At 40.4% G+C, this 20,147-nt stretch overlaps 1 protein-coding gene and 1 long non-coding RNA gene across 3 annotated transcripts in view; one reads left to right on the top strand and one right to left on the bottom strand.

Moving 5' to 3' along the window:
- The window catches only part of LOC106181195 (solute carrier family 2, facilitated glucose transporter member 1), a 40,070-nt gene extending 20,186 nt beyond the window's left edge, over positions 1 to 19,884 (bottom strand). Inside the window, exon 1 of one of the 2 annotated variants that reach the window (XM_013565515.2) lies at positions 19,375 to 19,884. In XM_013565515.2, the coding sequence (XP_013420969.2) occupies positions 19,375 to 19,605 (231 nt within the window). In that variant the 5' untranslated portion in view covers positions 19,606 to 19,884. Of the gene's footprint in view, positions 1 to 14,836; positions 15,114 to 19,374 lie in introns of those variants that run through there. The other variant, XM_013565530.2, reaches the window with a different exon arrangement.
- Positions 429 to 2,602, top strand: LOC147759959 (uncharacterized). Its single transcript, XR_015331199.1, has 2 exons — positions 429 to 1,482; positions 1,633 to 2,602. It is a non-coding gene; the product is annotated as an uncharacterized LOC147759959 (long non-coding RNA).
- Positions 19,885 to 20,147: the final 263 nt, after the last annotated feature.

Raw genomic sequence — 20,147 nt, 5'->3', positions numbered from 1 at the left:
GTATAGAACACTAGGACAACACAGACCACAGGGTGGTATAGAACACAAGGATAACACAGACCACAGGGTGGTATAGAACACAAGGACAACACAGACCACAGGGTGGTATAGAACACAAGGACAACACTGACCACAGGGTGGAAGGACACTAGGACAACACAGACCACAGGGTGGTATAGAACACAAGGATAACACAGACCACAGGGTGGTATAGAACACAAGGACAACACAGACCACAGGGTGGTATAGAACACAAGGATAACACAGACCACAGGGTGGTATAGAACACAAGGACAACACAGACCACAGGGTGGTATAGAACACAAGGATAACACAGACCACAGGGTGGTATAGAACACAAGGACAACACAGACCACAGGGTGGTATAGAACACAAGGATAACACAGACCACAGGGTGGTATAGAACACAAGGACAACACAGACCACAGGGTGGTATAGAACACCAGGACAACACAGACCACAGGGTGGTATAGAACACAAGGACAACACAGACCACAGGGTGGTATAGAACACTAGGACAACACAGACCACAGGGTGGAAGGACACGGAGAGGGGCGTCATGTCCCACAGCAGCATGTGCGGTCGACAATCCATAATTTTCAGCTGTCACACATATTTCTAATATAACAGTGGCAACATCCTGTGTACCAAACTCTTCATATTTTAGTTTTTTTTTCTTAGTTTGGACATAATGAGTTTTGCCATTGACGAAACCTTTTTAAAATAATCTCAGTGTTATAAAATATTCTCATAAAGATCGTGGGATCACGTACAAAATCTTTAAAATTTAAAACAACATAATAGCTTTACAAGAAATCAACTTCCAGATAACGTCCTAAGACCCTTTTACATGACCTATCGTTTACGACACAATGCTGTTTACACTGTTGTATAGTGAAACTAAATTTATAGGAAGTGACTTTATAAAAAAATAAATGTCGTTGTTTGCAGTTTTCAGGAAAGGCGGATACAACAGTAAGAAAGCGAAGCGGATAATTTGTCACGACAAAAGTGAAAAGTGAAAATAAAGTGACTCACCCTTCTGCCTTCTTGGAAAAAAAGGGGGGATGTGAATAACGGACCATTCTGTATGACAATTCTTGTACTTTATGCATATTTTTCTTTTATTAGGGTGGGGGGGGGGCATATGATTAACGTGTTTTTTATGTTTTTGCCATTTTATCAATAAACGTGAGAAAAACCTGTAAATAATGGTAAACATTGGTCATGATTGACACACCTAGAAAAAAGGACCATAAAATAAGATCGTTCTAAATTTTTTTTATTTATATTTTTCTTTAGTTTTGATAAAGTAAATCTAGAAATCCAAGAAAGACTTGTCAACGTGTCCAGAACTTGTACAGCAGCAGGCAAGACAAATACCAGCATAACGGCAGTATGAGTTCTAGTATAATGACATCACATTGCCCATGTGCTCTGTTTATGATCACGGCGTGAAAGGTGAGTGCCAAGGTGAACAGCAGAGAAATACACTCTAACTACTCCAAACAGTCTTCTGAGAAGCGACAGACGGTGCAGTACGAATTATCACAGTACTGTCTGTCAATTTTTTTATTTTGGAAGTAAAATTCAACTCTTGTTGTATTCTAGTTGACCATCAGTTAACGCGATGAAATCACCCACGAGGACCAATGCTTTGGAGTCTACGGCTACGTTGTTTACGGATAAATCCCGTTACTTTATTGTCATTGAGCGGGCAATTATGTTATCTGGATACAGCTAAATGTTGGAGCCAGGTTGCTGTTAGATACAGCAATACACGACATGTACTGAGTTCACTGTCAAGATCCTAGGAAGTTCAGGGTCAGTCATCAGAGGGTTTGGCAGAAGCATGTTTTCATTGACTGCATGCACCCAGCTTCTCGATGGAGGACATCAGAAACCCATCCTCTACGAACTAGTTTGTTTACCACACGACACACAAGTGAAGAGGCACTGAGCCTTATAGAACTGGTTCCTGCTCAACCACTCCGGAAGACAGACTTAAAAAACAAGCTAGGGATTTACGAACAAACAGGATGGGAAGTTTTCTGGAAGTATCACTGTACTGTACGATTTCTCAGAACAAAACATATTATTGAAAGATGTCCCCGTCTCCGCCTGCTCTGAACTCGGGGCATTGCCCCGTTATGGGTTATGTAACACTTGGTCGTCGGACACAATACTGATATTTCCACGCATGTTAATTAATTTTAATCTCGAAGAGGATTAATATTAAGTAAGTAAGTAATTAAGTAATACATGTAGACTACAGTTGCGAGTTTGAAGGATACATTTCATACTAGTATACATTCCATCATCAGAACATAATGGTTAATTGTGAATTTATTCGAAAAATATATCCTGTTGAGACTCCGTGCCTTTTTTATTTGAACTTGGGGACTTGGAAGATGGATAAAGGCATGTCACGATAGAAATCCACCACAGGTTTCCTTAATTTTCCCCGCCATCTTCAACTGCCAAGCTAACGTTCACATTAAAACTCGCTCCTTACTCCCCTGGCTTGATGACTCGACTGATGATTTAAGGCTTCAGGGAAATAAAACAAGTTGTGTCTTCATCTTTTGTGGTTTCACTAATGACATTGATAGCAATCCTTTTGCATAACAAAACATCTCGTGGAGGAGCAATGCCAAGCATGCGACTGTGCATCTTTTAATTTGTGGCCCTAGCTCAGTCACATATATTTTTTTTAAATTCAAACACGCGTCGTCTGTGTTTTTGTACACAGTCTACACTTAATGCATGATGTGCTTCACGATCTATTACAGTTCGCGCGTACCAAAAAAGAAAAGAAACAAATGATACCATTACGCATTTTCTTTCCGCAAACCCCTCTTCTTTCTGTTCTTTCTTCCTAATGTCATTGTATTGTAAAGTTATAAGTAATATCTCCGGCATTTTTTGAACACCGCTGTCCTAACACTTATCTGTTCCAAAGCACTTCGGTTCAAACTGGGACAAAATATGTAAATTCATATCTAGAGCAAAATTATGAAAGCAATTTTATCTCAACAAGAGCGAATATTTGCCCGAGCCAACACGGTTATATAAACGCTCTCAAACTTAGGACGACGAATCAAAAATGTATTCAAAATACCGACATGTAAAAAAAAATACTGCTGAATCCACAATTATTCTGCAATAGCAAATTAATACAGCTTAGTCTCACTGCAGCAGACCGCAGCTGCTATGGGCTGTACATTTCAGCTCATGTTTAAAACAACGGCAGATAATCAAACAAACATGAATATAGTCTCTATGCGGGTAGTTTTACTTCATATATGGCGCACATGACGTGCTTGCTATTTGAGTATGTATACACACATACCCAAACACGTGCATGTACATGTGCGCACACATACACAAGCACATAAATACACAGAAACACAAAGACATGTACGCACACACAAACACAGTATCACAGCCGTCAGTGAAAACAGTAGAGATTTACGTCAGTCACCCACTGTTCGCCAAGATGTTCACATAGTACATGTATTTCAACTCCCACCACAGGTCGACTACGAGAATGCCCATTTCTACACTCAGGTGTATCTACAATACACTGTTACAGGGCGTCACAGGGTTAATGTTCTTGAGGCGCGCAGTGACGGGGTATCACGGAAGTACTAGTAGGTACGGCGTTTAATGACAAACCCAGGGTGCCTTATATGGGACGTGAAACCCAATGTGACTAAAAAAAAAGTTAAAACCGTTCTCAGCTACTGTGTCTGTCTTTCCATTGTCTTATATATATAAGATGGCCTCACCCTCGTTTGGCCCCAAATTGAAGTCAGTAGTTCCTTGTAAGAAATTATGTCTTCGTAAACTGACAGTGTAGATAACACAGGTATATGGCGACGTGACTTGGAATTGCATGTGAATTTTAGTTATCAATCAGTAGTCCCAATATTGATTCATATGACAAATCTCAAACATAACGCCCATCCTTTACCATACGTGGGTACGTTATGTGATTAGTTTTTTTCTACTACCTGCCCACGGAACTATGAACACTCTTCCTGACACACCACCCCCGTGTCTCACCACCTGGGAGTGTGATAGTTGAATTACACAAGAGGCCACTCCAGCCACACCCTTCTACTCAACATTGACGTTACATCATTCATAATAAATATTCGCTCTTGTGTGATACATGTATCACAGAAGTTTTATTCTTTCTTTCGTACACACTTTTTGAACTAAAAAAAACAATTGGTATTGCCATAAGGTAACAACAGTCTTAACTTTCACATTTTGTGTAATATTTTCAGTAGAGAGATCAAACCACTCGACATCTCTCTCAAGGAAGCCAGAATCGCCTACAACTCTGTACATGGCACATGACTGATAACCGCCCCTGAAAGTCTACGGGAACAGGTTCTCTTACAACACTGGTATCAGACACAGACATCTCAGTGGTCTTCAGGGAATATTTAGCCTGGCAAAGAGCCAAGTTAAATGTCAGTCGGGAATCCCCTAATTCACTAATAACGGCTACTGCGTCGGTTAAAAATCAATAATTTGGAGGCTTGGTGGAATTACGCCCTACTGATTGGTTGAGAGGCTGATATTGCTGTGGATGACGAAATCGTCCTATTCTCCTTCTATTCCCCGTGTGACCTGACGGTTGTCGAGGATTTGAATGCAATTACATGATGAAAACCACAAACATTAGTAGCAGACACAAATCACGTTTTGCATAACCCCTAAAGCTGTTATTAAATTTGATGATATTAATATCGCATTGCTGAAGTATAAAAAATCCAAATAATTTCCCTAATGGGCTCATTGCGTCAGCCTCTCCATATATTGATCTGTTAATACTGCTGTTTCAAGCGGGGATTTTTAAAGATATTTCGTATGGAGGCCTTTGTATTGCATTATCAGGGTAAAACATGCGGGTTACAACTATAATACTTTTCAATTTGTCTCATTTTAATCTAACTTTCTTCCCTTTTTACCTTTCTTCTTGTCGTGCCATATGTATATTCTTTTGGGTGCGTGTGTTGGTTAGTTGGGTGGGTGGTATAAATCATTGTACGGTATTTGCATCACTGCATCATGATAAAGACTGTCATAAAAATGGCACAAAATTAAACCTAACAAATTTTCTTGGAAAACCCTGCACAGTACAAAACAGAAGGCTCGATCTCCAGGGGAGTCGCGTGTCACAATCATTGGACACCGGTCAACGAGAACCGGTTCAGGCGGCACTGATTACCAAACACCGTCCATGTGCCGTGAGGTACGTGCAGGGGTGGTGAGAGGTGGAGGGGGTCAGACCAAAACTACCACATTAACTTAACCTTCTATGTGGCTTAAGACACGCAAACATAAACCACGGTGGATATCTAATGGGTAGGAAAACTCAGATAAGGTTTAGATTCTTTATTTCAGTAAACGACGCCTGCCGTTTTGTTACATAATGATTGTAAGTTACATAAAAACTAATGATTTGTCACAGATTTGTCAAATAATTCTTTTGTCAATCCGTTTTCTGATTGCTTCACAAATTGTGGAGCAATACGAGTCGCTGTCACCTATAGATACAAGAAGTAAAAGGTAACATCTTATATTACAAATCTAAACAAGTTATATGGACATAATAGGGAGAGAGAATGATAAACGCAAAGTGATGGAAGGTGGACAGTAGCTACATGGATGAATGTGGTAAATGAGCTTGTGTATGGTGTTAGGTCTGCCCCCCCCCCCCCCCCACACACACACAAATACAGACCAGAGGAGGAGAAGTTGTAACTCATCAAACGGAACTAGTTGACGAATCCTACACGAAGTAATGGCGACATCAACAGTCCTACTTTCTCAATGTCACATCGCCCAGGAGTAACACATATTTAAACACCTGTATTTTGATTAGATGAAAATTCAGCAATTTACCTGTCAAGATGTCTGTTAAATAATGATTAGAATTATTTACTGAGTAACAAATGTGTTGGTGTTCATGGACTCGTTAAATTACTGTCTGACTTAAATGTGGACTACTCAAGCCTCTAGTGGTGATGTAGCGGCTGTTTTATTTGGTTAGCTATGTCTGTATACACAGCACAATGTGTACAGGACAGGTCATCCAGTACAACACACTGTATAGCAAAACAATAAATAATGTACACTCGTCTCACTGACGAGCGGATTCCAGATTGTGGTTAATCAAATGTTCCGTTACTTCAATATACATTAATTAAAACAATTAAAATTTCTGTCATCAGATTTCAAAAGTCTTGATAGTCTTAGAGTTCATACAGTATCTTCACCGACGCATGCTAACCATTACTACCAGGGGGATTACTGGTATTTCCATGAAAATGCGACTCCCATTTCTGGGATGGTCGGCATGCAGTGGTGTTCTAGGAGGGCTAATGAAGATGGGGTGGTGCACCAGCTGCCCCCATCTAGACCTCACCTTGTACTGTCCACGTGTTCAGTGTAGACTCAGAGAAGCTTAAAGAGAGGAGGAATATGAACATCTGGCAGTAACGACCAGTGGACATACTAACACAAGGAGAGGACAACTTGCAAAGAAAACGAGTAAGTCAATGCTCTATTGGGTGGGGGGAGGAGGTCAGGAGATCCCATTTGGTGAACAAGGTTGCTTTTCGTCATTTTGCCTCGCTTCTCCATGAATTTATAATATTTATATGACGAAAAGGGGCCCAAACCCTACAGGTATTTCCCCGGACGTGTTGTTTCGAGAAAAATATAGAAGGTATGGTACATCTACATCAGTGATTTCTGGGAGGAGGACAACCTGCCTCCACCTCCCCTACCATGGGGGCAGGTCAGGGGATGGCACGGGGGGGCAGGGCAGGGGATGGCACGGGGGGCAGGGGATGGCAAGGGGGGTGGCAGGGCAGGGGATGGCACGGGGGGCAGGGGATGGCAAGGGGGGTGGCTAGGCAACAGGAGTGCAAAAAGGAGACTCTGGCTGTACAATGTAAATACAAAATATATATCTGTGGTTTTCCCCGCCGTACCCAGTGACCCTAACCTGTGGAGGTTTACACGTAACTAACATTCCAGCACAACAAACCATTGACCTGTGGTGACCCTTATGTTCATAACAATACCGTGAAATAATAACACTATATCCATGCCACAAAAGTAAAATTCTCGCTCTGCCAGGCCACACTGAAAGTTTAGTTTGTATGCTATTTCAATATAGTTGATAATAATATAACCTGCTAAAGATAAATGCAGTATCACTACTTTATTCGCCAGGCCCTATCCACTGATTCCCTTTTAATAATTGAACATTCTATATACGTGTATTCCATATCCGACCCTTTCTTAAAATTCCATCAAAAGAAAGGCGTTATTTCCCTGTTGGATATGATTGCACAATTATATTTGCAATGAATACTGGGCCTTTATTCACTCCTGGCGTTTATAGGATTTATATTTCTTTTCCGGAATGGCAATTACATTTGGCGGTGACACTTGTATATTTCTTTGGGTAGCATCATGAAGAGAAAAAAACTGAACTGCTCGACGTGGATGCGTGCAGTCATGTGTCCGCCATGAAGAAGAATATATATCATTATAATTGAAAGACACAAAATGCTGTCTGGCACGTAGCAATAACTTGAACAAAGCGATGCATGTTATTAAAAAACCACCATATAAACTCCACTCTCTCAAGCTTGGCACTCCAACAATACCGAAGTCAACTGTACAACTAGAATACAATGGTGACATCTGCCTTCCAGGAAATATGTGATATTTCTAAATGGCAACGCCTTAGCATGTCCTCAGATTATGTATATGTATTATAATGGGCGTGGGTCGTATGGACTGGGACATATATTGGATATTGATCATCAAGAGTACATGTATGCCATTAAATAAATAAACGTTTTGGGGGATATGTCACTACGTATATGATTGAGTAAAATAAATAGATACCTGAAGGATTACAGTGTTTTTAAACCGACTGTTTTTTTTTCTAATTTGTCGACGACAGTGACTGACTTACCAGGACGAATTAACCAGCGCCCCCTATCAAAAGAACAATAAACTACTGTGTTTGTGTTTTTTTATTTAGAAGTATCACTCTGTCAATGAATTCACCTCGAACATGTGCATCACTGCGGGAAAAAATAAGGGTCTGTTTGTAGAAGAGGGGGTTGGTCTAACCTAGAAAGACACACCCCTTTCTAACAACATGCGATTTTTTTACAAGTTATATTACAATAGTGCAGCTACAGAGAGGTTAGATTTGCTCGCTAGTCTATAATATTATACTAATTATGATCTGGTCTGCCAAGATGGGTCGGTTCAAATCCAGTGTAAACAGTCCTGCTGGTGTCACAAGTCCAGGTGTGCCCAGTATATTCTGTGATGTGACAGCGGTCGTCTGTCCCTGTGTGTGACGGTATGCTACTATTACAGTAAGGAGACCTATTCCGCGGAATTCTCATATCCATCATTTCACATACGTGATAAACAATATCCCATTCTCATTTTGACTTATACTTAACCTACTTTTAAAATCCACGTGGAGTTAATAACCTAACTTTTCTTTAATGAAAACAACATAAACTTATTCAGAGGGAGTTTTCCCTTTAGGTCTAGCAACGAGAAGACAGGGAAAAAATAAATTCGAACTCTACGCAAATGTTTGTTGTGCAACGATTATACATTCTTGGCCAATGTATCTCGAATTAACAAATGATTTGGCAATGTAATTAGGCGAGAAATATACCGTAGTCATTTCATCAGTTCGATAACTAATTTAACAAACAAACAAACAAATAAATAAATGAATAAATAAATAAATTAAAGAGATGAATACATTGTCCGAAGTTGTGAGATCCACAACAACATAACTACGTAGATAGTTGGATAATAATCGATCTGAATAACGGCTCTAGCCCCGCAACCACACTCAGATTGAAAATAATAACACTGAATAACACCACTTTCAGGGGCAAGACCTGGACTGTATGCACAATTACAAACACATACATAAAATGGTTCATCTCCTCGAAAAAATAAATCATTCAATGTCTAAATTACATATCGATTGGTAAAGACTACCACAGCATTCCAAGTGTTCTCTACTCCAAGGGGAAGCAAGTGTGTGTGTGTGTGTGTGTCCACCGCCACCAGTTGACGGCATTCTAACGTTAGCAATTTTTTAACAGTTTGTTTCAATATACATTTTATTGGTTTTGGGTTTATATTTTTAGTTAAAATTTTGAAGTCGTTTAGGCAGAAAAAGAAAAGAAAAAAAAAAGGTTTAAATAAATAATTAATCTTAACGTATACATCAAGTGTGATTTCACATTGTCAACATTTTGCACCAGGAAGGAGTAGCTGTTTTAAAGGTGTAGTGGAGAGGACGTTGTAGAGGGGGGGGGGGGGGGGGGGGGGGGGGGGGGTTGTAGAGAGGACATTATATGTTCACATTTATTTTAAGATAATCTACCACGTCTTTTAGTTATATCAGTGTACACACGACCGTATAGACTATTGAAGAGCTAGTAGCTTGTGGTATAAACAGAGCCCCGAAGAGGGTAGGGCGAATATTGAACCCACTATGTTTCCACACAGGCCAGAGAACCCCAGGGAGACATATCCAGGTTTGTTTTATGTGCTTTTTGTTACATAAGTGCCACAAATAATTCAATGCTGTGAAATGCTCTTTACAGATAAGATGGGGGTGGGGGGGGGGGGGGGAGGGGGGGGGGGAGAAAAGCGATAGCTCCTAGTATCCTGCACCCACCTGTGAGAACTGTGCAATTTCGAAATGCTCTATAGTCTTTTCCAGTCCTTTACACCCATTTCCATAAAGGCTTTTATCAACCAAACATCGCTATAAAACGAATTCCCATTATCCATTAATATCTCCTGTGTGCGTTCTGCAACAGCAATTTGAAAGATAATTTGACAGGAATATTGGGAAGACCATCGACTGGGGTTAACAGTCCAGTAGCTCACAAAACCAGTGATTAGCACGGTGTGCAATTGGCATTTTGTAAAGCTGCCCATGGGATTTAAAACCCTGAGCAGGTTTGCAGATCTTGGATATCGTGAAGGGAGAGAATTGTTTTTACCCCCTCATTTTTGAGACTCGGGATTAGTAATAATTTTTCACACGAGTTATGGTCTACTTCTTGCTTCAATTTAAGTTCCAACTAGGTCAGCCAACGTTGCATAGTACATGAAGTTGCACGAAGATAACCGCTTTTTTAGGACAGTAAATTTGCCAGGTTTCGGGTATCAAATGTGGTAGACGTGTCAACTTCAAACTAACTGTGTCTGACTTTTAACCTAAATTTAGAGTGCTTTTAATGTAAAATGTCGCTCTGCCCCTCCAGGTCTAAAATGTGTGTTGCCAGCTGACTGTGGCTGGTCCTCAATGTCACAGTGATCAGTTGGCTGTCAGTAGTATATGGTCGTGTGAAAACTGGGGTCAGTGACGACACCCATTTCTTATCAATTTATCAGTGCTCCAGTTTACAACTATCATAAGAGTTTTTTATTGTATCTTTTGTACGTACCACTTAAGGGCTTAGGGTACCTAATGTCTATCATTTTAAGACTTTGACAACAGATATGTACATGGAGCTGTAGTCAGAAGGAAACATTACGGTCGTCAGCGATTTGTTCAACAGAAAACGATCATTTACTGTATATCATTAAGTATTTTCTACTCTACGTGTACTTTGTCAATCCCTTTTTTTTCAATCATGCAGAAGAATACGGCAATGAAGAATGCATTTCTGTGGTAAAGTAGTATATCTTTTAAGTTATAAATTGTCTTTTATAATGACATAACATGAACATGATCAGTTCCAGTCTTGAATGTACACAGTTTATACTAAAAAGACATGTATTTGTCTACCCTCTGATATCAGGGGCCCCACTAAAATACAACACACAATCACACTATGGGCAACATTTTGGTAACAGACTACTAGCGCACCCTGGGGTCAGAGAGCAGTATTTGTCAATTATGTTCCGCAATTCAACCGCTTCGCGTTTTCAGTAAACAAAACACTATATCAAAGTCATTCCTCTGATTAAAAAAAAATGCCATCATTTACTTTGTCAACGTCCGCCAGTCGTGTAAAGAATACATAAGAGCCGCATAGCTCACCCAAGTGACAACAACAGTGCCTGGTCGCAAGGAGCTGCTGACTGTACAACACTATCCTCTTAAACACTGATAAATTACATGAAATTAAAATAATTATTGGAATCTTCTGATATTTTTTTTTTTGAAAAGCATTTCGTTATGTTGTTTTAATTTATAACTGGAAACAAGTGAAAGATGTCACGTTCAAAGTGTATTTGAATGCAGCATAGTAAGACTGTTGTGAACGTGCATCACACGATGTTTGTTCGTTGTGTGAAAGTGAGCTCACAGTGCATCGCATCATATCAAGTTAGACCCACAAATCTATTGCGACGCCAGACTATCGCAGTCAATACACCATATACAGTGTCATATACGTGTCTACTTCAGTGCAAGTCCCAGACTAACTGTCACCGAAAGCGTGTAGGACTTTTCGCAAAACACGTACACCAAATACAGGGTGTCCGTCCTGATTCGAAAGAAAAAATCAAAACCATAGCACTTCAGGTCCTTGCTTACGCTGAACCAGAGCGCTTTACCGTAGAAAAACGTGCTGCTTTCATATTTAGTCAATCTCCCTAGCTAGTGTAAGTGAATAACTTTTTGAAAAGATTAGAATGTGATTGAAGGCACTTTCTCTGGCGATTTGTCCCTTCTGTCACAGTTAACCAGTGGACATGTCACACGTCATGGTCACGGGTGGGTTGTTAGCAGGTATGGCCGGACACAGGCAGGAGTCAAGCATGAAATGGGTAGGTCATGAATGTCATCTTAATATCTCTGACCATACAGTCCTGTCATCTCTTTGACGTTTTTTCTTACGACTCGAGTTTGTCTCGTGTTGTGGTGGGGAAATATATTAGAATTGCTTTTCTAGCATTTCAGCTGTGGAGAGAGAGAGAGAAAGAGAGAGGGGGGGGGGGGCGATGAAGGCCAGGAGAAGGTTATACTAACTGTAGAAATAAAAGAAAGAAATGTAAGGAAAAAATGAAATAAGAAAGCGAAAATAACCATCAACATCAGATAAACAGTCGGGCAGGCCAAGCCAAGGATGGGCAGGTAAATACAAGACTTCAACCAACGGCTTTCCTTGAGGTGAACGTACGTAAATGGACACCACAAATGTAGAAGACTGACCTATAGATGTGAGAAGCAGGCAATTCCTAGGAGGCCAGATCTAATACCTCAGTTTACATACACCTCAACCCATGCTGGCGGCACAGCCTGCTAGACTAATTTACTTAGGCTAATAATATTTTTTTCTTGCATAATGACTATTTAAAATGTCTAATGTTTGTTTTTCTTATTTGAGAATGTTTTCGTTTAATTTGAAAGAGAGCTGATAAAATGTATACACATTTTTTTTGGTACTATAGTATGTTCCAAGTGTTTGATGCAGCTTTTAACTTCAAGTTGATTTGGTGAGTTTTTATCTATTCATTAATTTTTTGTAACCATCCGCCTGAAAGGGAAAAAAGTACGCCAACCTAACTCTCTCTACGAAATCCTCCTCAAGCCCACCCAGATTTGCTTTACATTGGATTTGCCTGTCTGCACTGTGTGCTTTCTATACACTTGTCAACAGTGCGATTATGTAAATAATGTACATACAACATCTGCGGGAAGAGAACTAAAGTTGCTATGATACGATGCGATTACTTAATTTTTTCCTCCCAATAAGCTGATGCCCAGGTGTGATATGTGGCAAAACAAAACTAGAGTCTCCACAGAATCGCAATAGGACCAGGATTATATCAGCCAGAGAGAAGACCCCTGGAGTTCAGCTAGCACATCCCGCTTGCTTAAGTCACAATGGTAGTAGCCGGGAGTGGGATATTCCCGTGTCCAAGGTCGGGAAAAATACATATTTTTGCACCCTGTGTGCACCCACTATAAAACATGTATCAGCCTCGAGTCGCCAGCAGTGCGCACCTGTTGTTACTGGAATGCCTGACGAGTTTGTCATCCTGAGCTCTAGGTGCAGATGTACATGTACGTGCACCTTGCTGATCCTTGCTGACTCCTGGGTGTGTGTGCGAATTATGTATAACCAGCCCGTATCACTACAATTCTGAACTAAATATTCCTTATTGCGCCCCGACAAGGACGCGAGGCAAGTGTCAGTCAGGGTTTGTGATAGAAAATGAAGCAGAAAAGTAGATTTGGCAATCACGGCTCCGTTTAATGCTACATTGTCCGTATAGGGCCTCTTTGCAACCCCACAAATGTAAATATGTGCACTATTTGTTTGGATATTTATCATTTATGCTGTAACATCGCGCAATTTTAATTTTACTGAACATTATCTAATGCTTTATAATAACTTTACACTTTTCTTTTACTAGAGGGACCTTTCAATAAAAGCGGCCGTCACCGGCCATATTTTGAACACCATATTTGTGTTTGTCGTTCACTTAAATTTTCGCTTGGGTTAATAAGGAGACATAAAGGAGTTAGTCAGACTACCCTCTGACATCAGTGGCTCCTAAAATAGTATACACAATTAAAGTACGAGCATACAATTATTTTGTAACAGACTACTAGCGCACCCTGATTTATTTGCTGGAGAATTCAAACTTAAAGCAAGAAATCACAGTACAACATCCATCGATTCCTTAAAGCCGTATACTTATTCAACTGGAGCGTCAAGTCCAATGTACATAAACTTTGACAAACATGATCGCACAAGAAAACCACATGTTACGTAAATCCATCTTCTTTGCATCCGCTGTGATTCACTCACACGTACCTCGCCACCGCTATTGAAACTAGGTCCTCTCAGGATGCAGTGTAAAGAAATGTGTTTTATTAGACTCCAGGCCTCAGGGTAGTTCACTAAATACAAAACAGCGACTTTCTTGTGCAAGTCTAGCTGCTCCACCCTCAGTTCCAGCGACTGTTGAGAGCATGCCTCTAAAAACTAGCGCCCTACCCTTTACCAGGGCAACAGATTGATTTTCACTACATATTAACAGATAATGTATCTGGCTTAATACGGTCAATCTTCTAAATGTGAAATATGTGCCTATAATATCTGCCACACTGGTAGAGGGTTCTAGCACCTTATGATCAGAGAGAACTAGCACCCTATGAACAGTGAACTTATTAACAGAGTCCGACCTTCCTGGTCCGACTAGGAAAGCCAGATTGAGCTACTGCCACTGTATTTTGATTAATGCGATTGATTAGAGCTTCGGGCGAGCGTCCGCTTAAGGACACGGCTAAGGAATAACATAAGTGTCAAGTCCTACTTGATATCCTGTTTAAACAGGATGGAGTAAAAACAGTGTTTAAAAAACTAGAATAACGGCAATTTACTGTGTCACCAACTACACATACCCATACTTCAACATGTACGGTGTTTAGCTCAAGTACGTACCTTGCCCATACACAAGCATGAAAACCCATAAAATATTTACCTTAGTACAACAGAGGTTTGGTGTAGTATCGGTTTACTATTAACTGTGGTGTTTTACTACAGGTGTGTGTATTAATCAGGACATAACCGCCTGGCAGTTATACCGTGGCGGGAGCGGCGGCTGTTGACAGCACATACCACACAATACGTATTTTCACAGAGGTCGAGCTAAAAACATTGGGAAGGTTAAATCTCAATGACACAGCTATCTACCTACACAGCACACTGGAAAGTCAACATAGAGAAGAGACGTCACCTCTCAAACCATCACATACCTTCAACCTTTCCGTTAACACTGGATCTGTACCAGAACCCTCCATTGTGAACCCTGAGATACCGTCTTAATTGCCTTCAAACCCCACCGAGATACAACTCCTCCGTGTAACCAGCACTGGCGTCCTTCACGACCTTACTCAGCCATAGAGTACATTATGCAGCTTGCACTGAAGGCCGTATTCATTAGAGAGTATACGGCGTGTATTATGCGTCGGTATCGATCGATCTCTCCTCCATGCTAGCCGCATGAACCAATCAAAACACCGTGGTGTAACAAGGCTTACGTATACAAAAACAACTGTAAATCGTGAAGATCATTTGTTCTATTTAACCAAGTCAATGCGCGCAGTGAATTTAAAAACGCGCACACACTTGCTCGTGTATATCGTTACAAATGTTTACTATATCATTATTATGCTGAACACGACAACCAACCAGTACGAGGCACGAGGAATGGGGGAATAAAACAGTGTTTGTTTCTGAGTGCTAAGTAGAAACAAAATAAGGCACTGTGGTTTATTTGCTCATGTGTATACCTGAAATACCAATGCACACTACGATGTTATTTTAGTACCCACTAGTTTACTGTTATTGTGCTTTAAGTTTGCTGACAACTTTTTTTTTGTTTCTAATTATTGTGCGTATTTTTCTCTAAATTAAAATATAAGACAAATAATAAAAAACTGTACAAAGACACTATACTACGAGAAGATCGGATGCGCATTTCTGAAGGAACACGGTCACTTTCGATTTAGAAGAGAGTTGAACTTGGCTATGGATAAGACGTCAGGTTGAAGACGGTTATTTTTCTAATCCATGTAATCCATTTGTGCCATGTGTTTTAATAAAATACATGGCTTCTATAAAAAAAGGTCATTTAGGATACAGGAGATAACTGTTAAACACATGACCGTCTCTTTATGATGGTTTTAATACCAGGTTGCATGTACACAGAATGCTGTAAATTTACTTTAGTCACACAAAAAAATGCAAATGGTCTTTCATTTTGAGAAAGATTAGTTTTCATGTAGCTACCTATAACTAAACATACAGTGAAAAATAAAAAAAAACAAAGTGAATATTACATCCACTATTTGACACTGTCACCAACTCCAGGCACTCATGTAAATTCAGGTCAATTGGAAATAAAACATCGGCCTTTCACCATAAATCATTACGTCGTTCCAATATTCCGTTAGAGGTATAGATGTGCCATCAGACACAAAGCATTCTGATATTCACTCTTCCTCTAGATAACAACCCTGCTGGTCACCCTGTAGTACTCCTCTAGATAACAACCCTGCTGGTCACCCTGTAGTACTCCTCTAGATAACAACCCTGCTGGTCACCCTGTAGTACTCCTCTAGATAACAACCCTGCTGGTCACCCTGTAGTACTCCTCTAGATAACAACCCTGCTGGTCACCCTGTAGTACTCCTCTAGATAACAACCCTGCTGGTCACCCTGTAGTACTCCTCTAGATAACAACCCTGCTGGTCACCCTGTAGTACTCCTCTAGATAACAACCCTGCTGGTCACCCTGTAATACTCCTCTAGATAACAACCCTGCTGGTCACCCTGTAGTACGGGCTTAGTTTGTATTATATAAGAATAAGAATAACAAAGTCCTATTATGACTCACAGATATATCTCAGACTATTATGACTCACAGATATATTATGACTCACAGATATTGAATTTAATTAATTGTAAAAATGAAATAGAATTTTTCAGTTTTATTTTGAAACTTAACGCACAAACTTAAAGCACAATATGGTATATAGTCACTGAAATTCACAATATTGTTTGGAAAACTCGACACTGATAAGTGAAGTAAAAGTATGAAATGTCCTACAAAAGCCCGTTCCGTAAAGAATTTCTTCGTAGAAATAATTCTCCCCTTATATGTAAAACACATTCATTGGATAACATCAGCATGATCTTACAATCAAGGCCTGCTCGAGCATAAACAATATAATAATATAATACAAATAAAGATACTAAGGCCGTAAGACGTATTGTCTACGGCAGTAAGTGTCGCCAAACAGTGTCACATCCTAAACACCTAAAATATTTTGTTTGCCTGTACACTGTGCATGTATGTGTACAAAAAAAAATAATAATAGATATTTCGTACAAGTACATATCTACGAAGGTAAGATGGAGGGGGGGGGGGGGGGGGGAGTCAGTTATGTATAGCCTACTTTCCAAAGAGGGGTGGCGCGAGTGAGTCTGAATCATTAACAAATGAATGGCAACTTGATTTCTTTTTTCGATATTCTGCTTTCACCGCGTGCAATATCATGTACCGGTACTTACAGCAAGAAAAATAACGTCTGCATACTTCTGACAGCAATACTTTATTATAAGACATGAATCACGATGTGAAACCATTACCATTTATTACAGCTGGCGGGGACATGTGGCATGAACAATATGAAATAATACCCCTACGTATAATTTTTGTCCCTCTCAGCAGGCTGATACAATACACTGGGAAGAAATAAATGCGACAGATGTACCCGCCTTACTTCTCTACAGCATTAAGTGGAACCATTACTGGACGGGCTGGGCTCATGTAAGGGTGCATTCCCAGAGGTTTAGATCGATCCAGAGAGTCTAAATCACTTATATAGATGTAGTCTAACTGGATAAAAATAATTCTTTGCGTAATGTTATTGATAAAGTCCGTCTGGCAGAGGTTATATATTGATTTTTAAGACAAAATAAGATGAAAAACGAGACTCGGACAAATGCATCTTAGCTCTTGCTGCCGGTGGGCTTCACAGTGCTGATGCTAGGTATATGCGTGCCCGTGTACAAGTGTAATCTGGCCTGCGTGATAGAAATAGTGACTTGGAGTCTTTGTTTAAATTTCATACTAATTTCTCATCAGGCGTGCAGTTAACAGAGCCGAACAATCACGTGGCAAAATCAGACCACGAGTTGGGCTGAGAGAGAGAGAGAGAGAGAGAGAGAGAGAGAGAGGGTGTGATGGGATGCAATGAACCCATTTTTTCTCTAAGAAAATTACAGAATAAACACGAATGTGACACTAATAAAAACAGGAAAGAGAGGATAACTTTGACGGGGGTGCAACTTCCCACTTAACACAACCATGGAATTTATATTGGTTTTAATAAGAAGCCTCGGTGCACCTTGTGTCTACATGAACATTTACAGTTCCGCACCATCTTATCAAACGGTCCTATCCACAAGAAGCCAGTCTAGCCTATCTGTTGGGGGAGATAGTCACCGTAAACACAGTGTCCGTGATATAGTACAGAATTGATTCCCCCGTCACAAAAAGAACTGGAAAATGCTCCTCGAGTATCTATCTCGTATGAAGACACCTACATATGTAAACTGAGCACCAGACTGATGATCTGATAGCCGATTATAGGGTTGGATAATAACGCTCATTTATCGAAATGTAAATGGTAAACTGATTGGTTGTAAATTTACACAGCTAGGTTAAATATATGAAGGTTATATCAACGGTAGCCTTTCCAGTGAGGTCTTATCTATGTTAGCTTACAGTGCGCCTGCTTGCTCAGTGCAAGTCGTCTCTCTCCACATGACAGCTAAGACCACGCGTTTAATTCTGTGCTGACGCAAGTTTTCTGTGCACAAAAATACTTCCATAATAATGCTTATGGTCAAGCCCAAGCGGTCTCTGGCATTAAAAACCGCGATATATATGCTTCTCACTTTTAACTACACATGATAGTTCTGCTTTGATTGAAAAAAGATTTAATGCACATACTTTTTGTCGCACAATATGACTTGTACAAACTGGATTCTATCTTCTTGTATCAAGCTACTCAATTTAAACAAACAGGTGTGGTCACCTTGGAAAAGAGTCAAATCAAACGAGGCTGGCGTTGAATAATTTCTTTTGCTTAACCTTTGTCCAAATACCTTAGAAACTAGGTCACTTGCCAAGTTATCTCTGGAGGTTATCAGAAGCTAGTACCACTTTTTTTTTACATACTTCTGTAAAAAGCATGGACAAAGCATGGGCTATGTCCTTGCGCAATCCTAGGTGACACTTATACAAGGCCCCTCCACCACGTGGTAGTTTATTCATTGGACAGACTTCTTCTACAAGAACACTCTGTGACTCAACTCCAATAACCAATTTCTCTTTTCAAACAAACATGATAGTAATTAAACGACAATTAGTTAAGTCCTGGAATAACTGACGTGAGAACACGTAAACGATTCAGTTTGCGACACTTCCCAGACTAGACGGAGAAATCATTTCAGGATAATCAGCCTCTGCACTGATATGATACATGCAGGGACCTACAGTCACATGTAGGCCCGAGATGTATGCTCCTTCACAAGCCTTTAATTTCTGTTTTCAGTCCATTTTTACCAACTACTAAATAATTCAAAATTCAGAAGGATAAGCAGAATGACAAATCAATGAAGATGACATAGATGTGATAGGGGGTGATAATTAAGATCAAAAGAGAGAGAGAGAGAGAGAGAGAGAGAGAGAGAGAGAGGGGGGCTGGCTGAGTTCACCTACCTCCCCTGGCCCCCAGGTTTCACCAGAGCTTTCAGATGCCTGTTCATCGATCTTTTCATCAAGTTTATGATACTCGTCCTTAGACAGATCCGTTCTTGACCGTAACTCCAAGTGGGACCTGGACCTGTGGGCGGAGTGGATGGACCAGGCTGAGCTGACAGTTTGCACCGGGCCTTTATAGTTTAACGAGTAGGTGCTGGAAGCAAGGGTCTCAGGTAGCGTTAACGGCATGGCGGTGACAGAGAGATTACTTTCTGAATCTTAACTGCTCAACTGAAAAAAAGTCTCCAAGCCGTCCCTGTGCAAAGTTGAAGCACTTATTTCTATCGCCCTTCTCTTTTATGCTTAGAAACGTGATCGTGTATAGCAAAACTTCAGCGTGATCTCGAATTATCACCAAGAAAAACTGAACAAGTCTCCCTCAAAAAAGGAGAGCCCTTCGAAACGATAATCAGGCGCTCAGAGAGCTCGGCCAGTTGCTCTGTGCCGTGCAGTCGCCTCACTGTCACCGTCAATTGACCGAGTTCTCATGCAGCAGGCGTCCCAAACTGTGCAAACAGACCCTTTATCTCTAAAATTCACTGAGGAGTGTTTGAAACGTGTGCACGAGTTAATGTGCTGATCATTTCGATCAGCTGATCGGGAAACACATCTTATTTAATGTGATTGGTGTGGACTCCATGTCTACAACGGCTTCAAAGACGAGGTTATCGCGAGCTGCATGTTTTCAGGGTTCAGAGCTGCTGTAAGCGGCATGAGAGGACATAAATCAA

This window comes from Lingula anatina, chromosome 9, assembly GCF_051362555.1.
Source record: "Lingula anatina isolate TDL-2025a chromosome 9, LinAna3.0, whole genome shotgun sequence".
Classification (NCBI taxonomy): domain Eukaryota; kingdom Metazoa; phylum Brachiopoda; class Lingulata; order Lingulida; family Lingulidae; genus Lingula; species Lingula anatina.
This window is presented reverse-complemented; position numbering and strand designations above follow the sequence as displayed.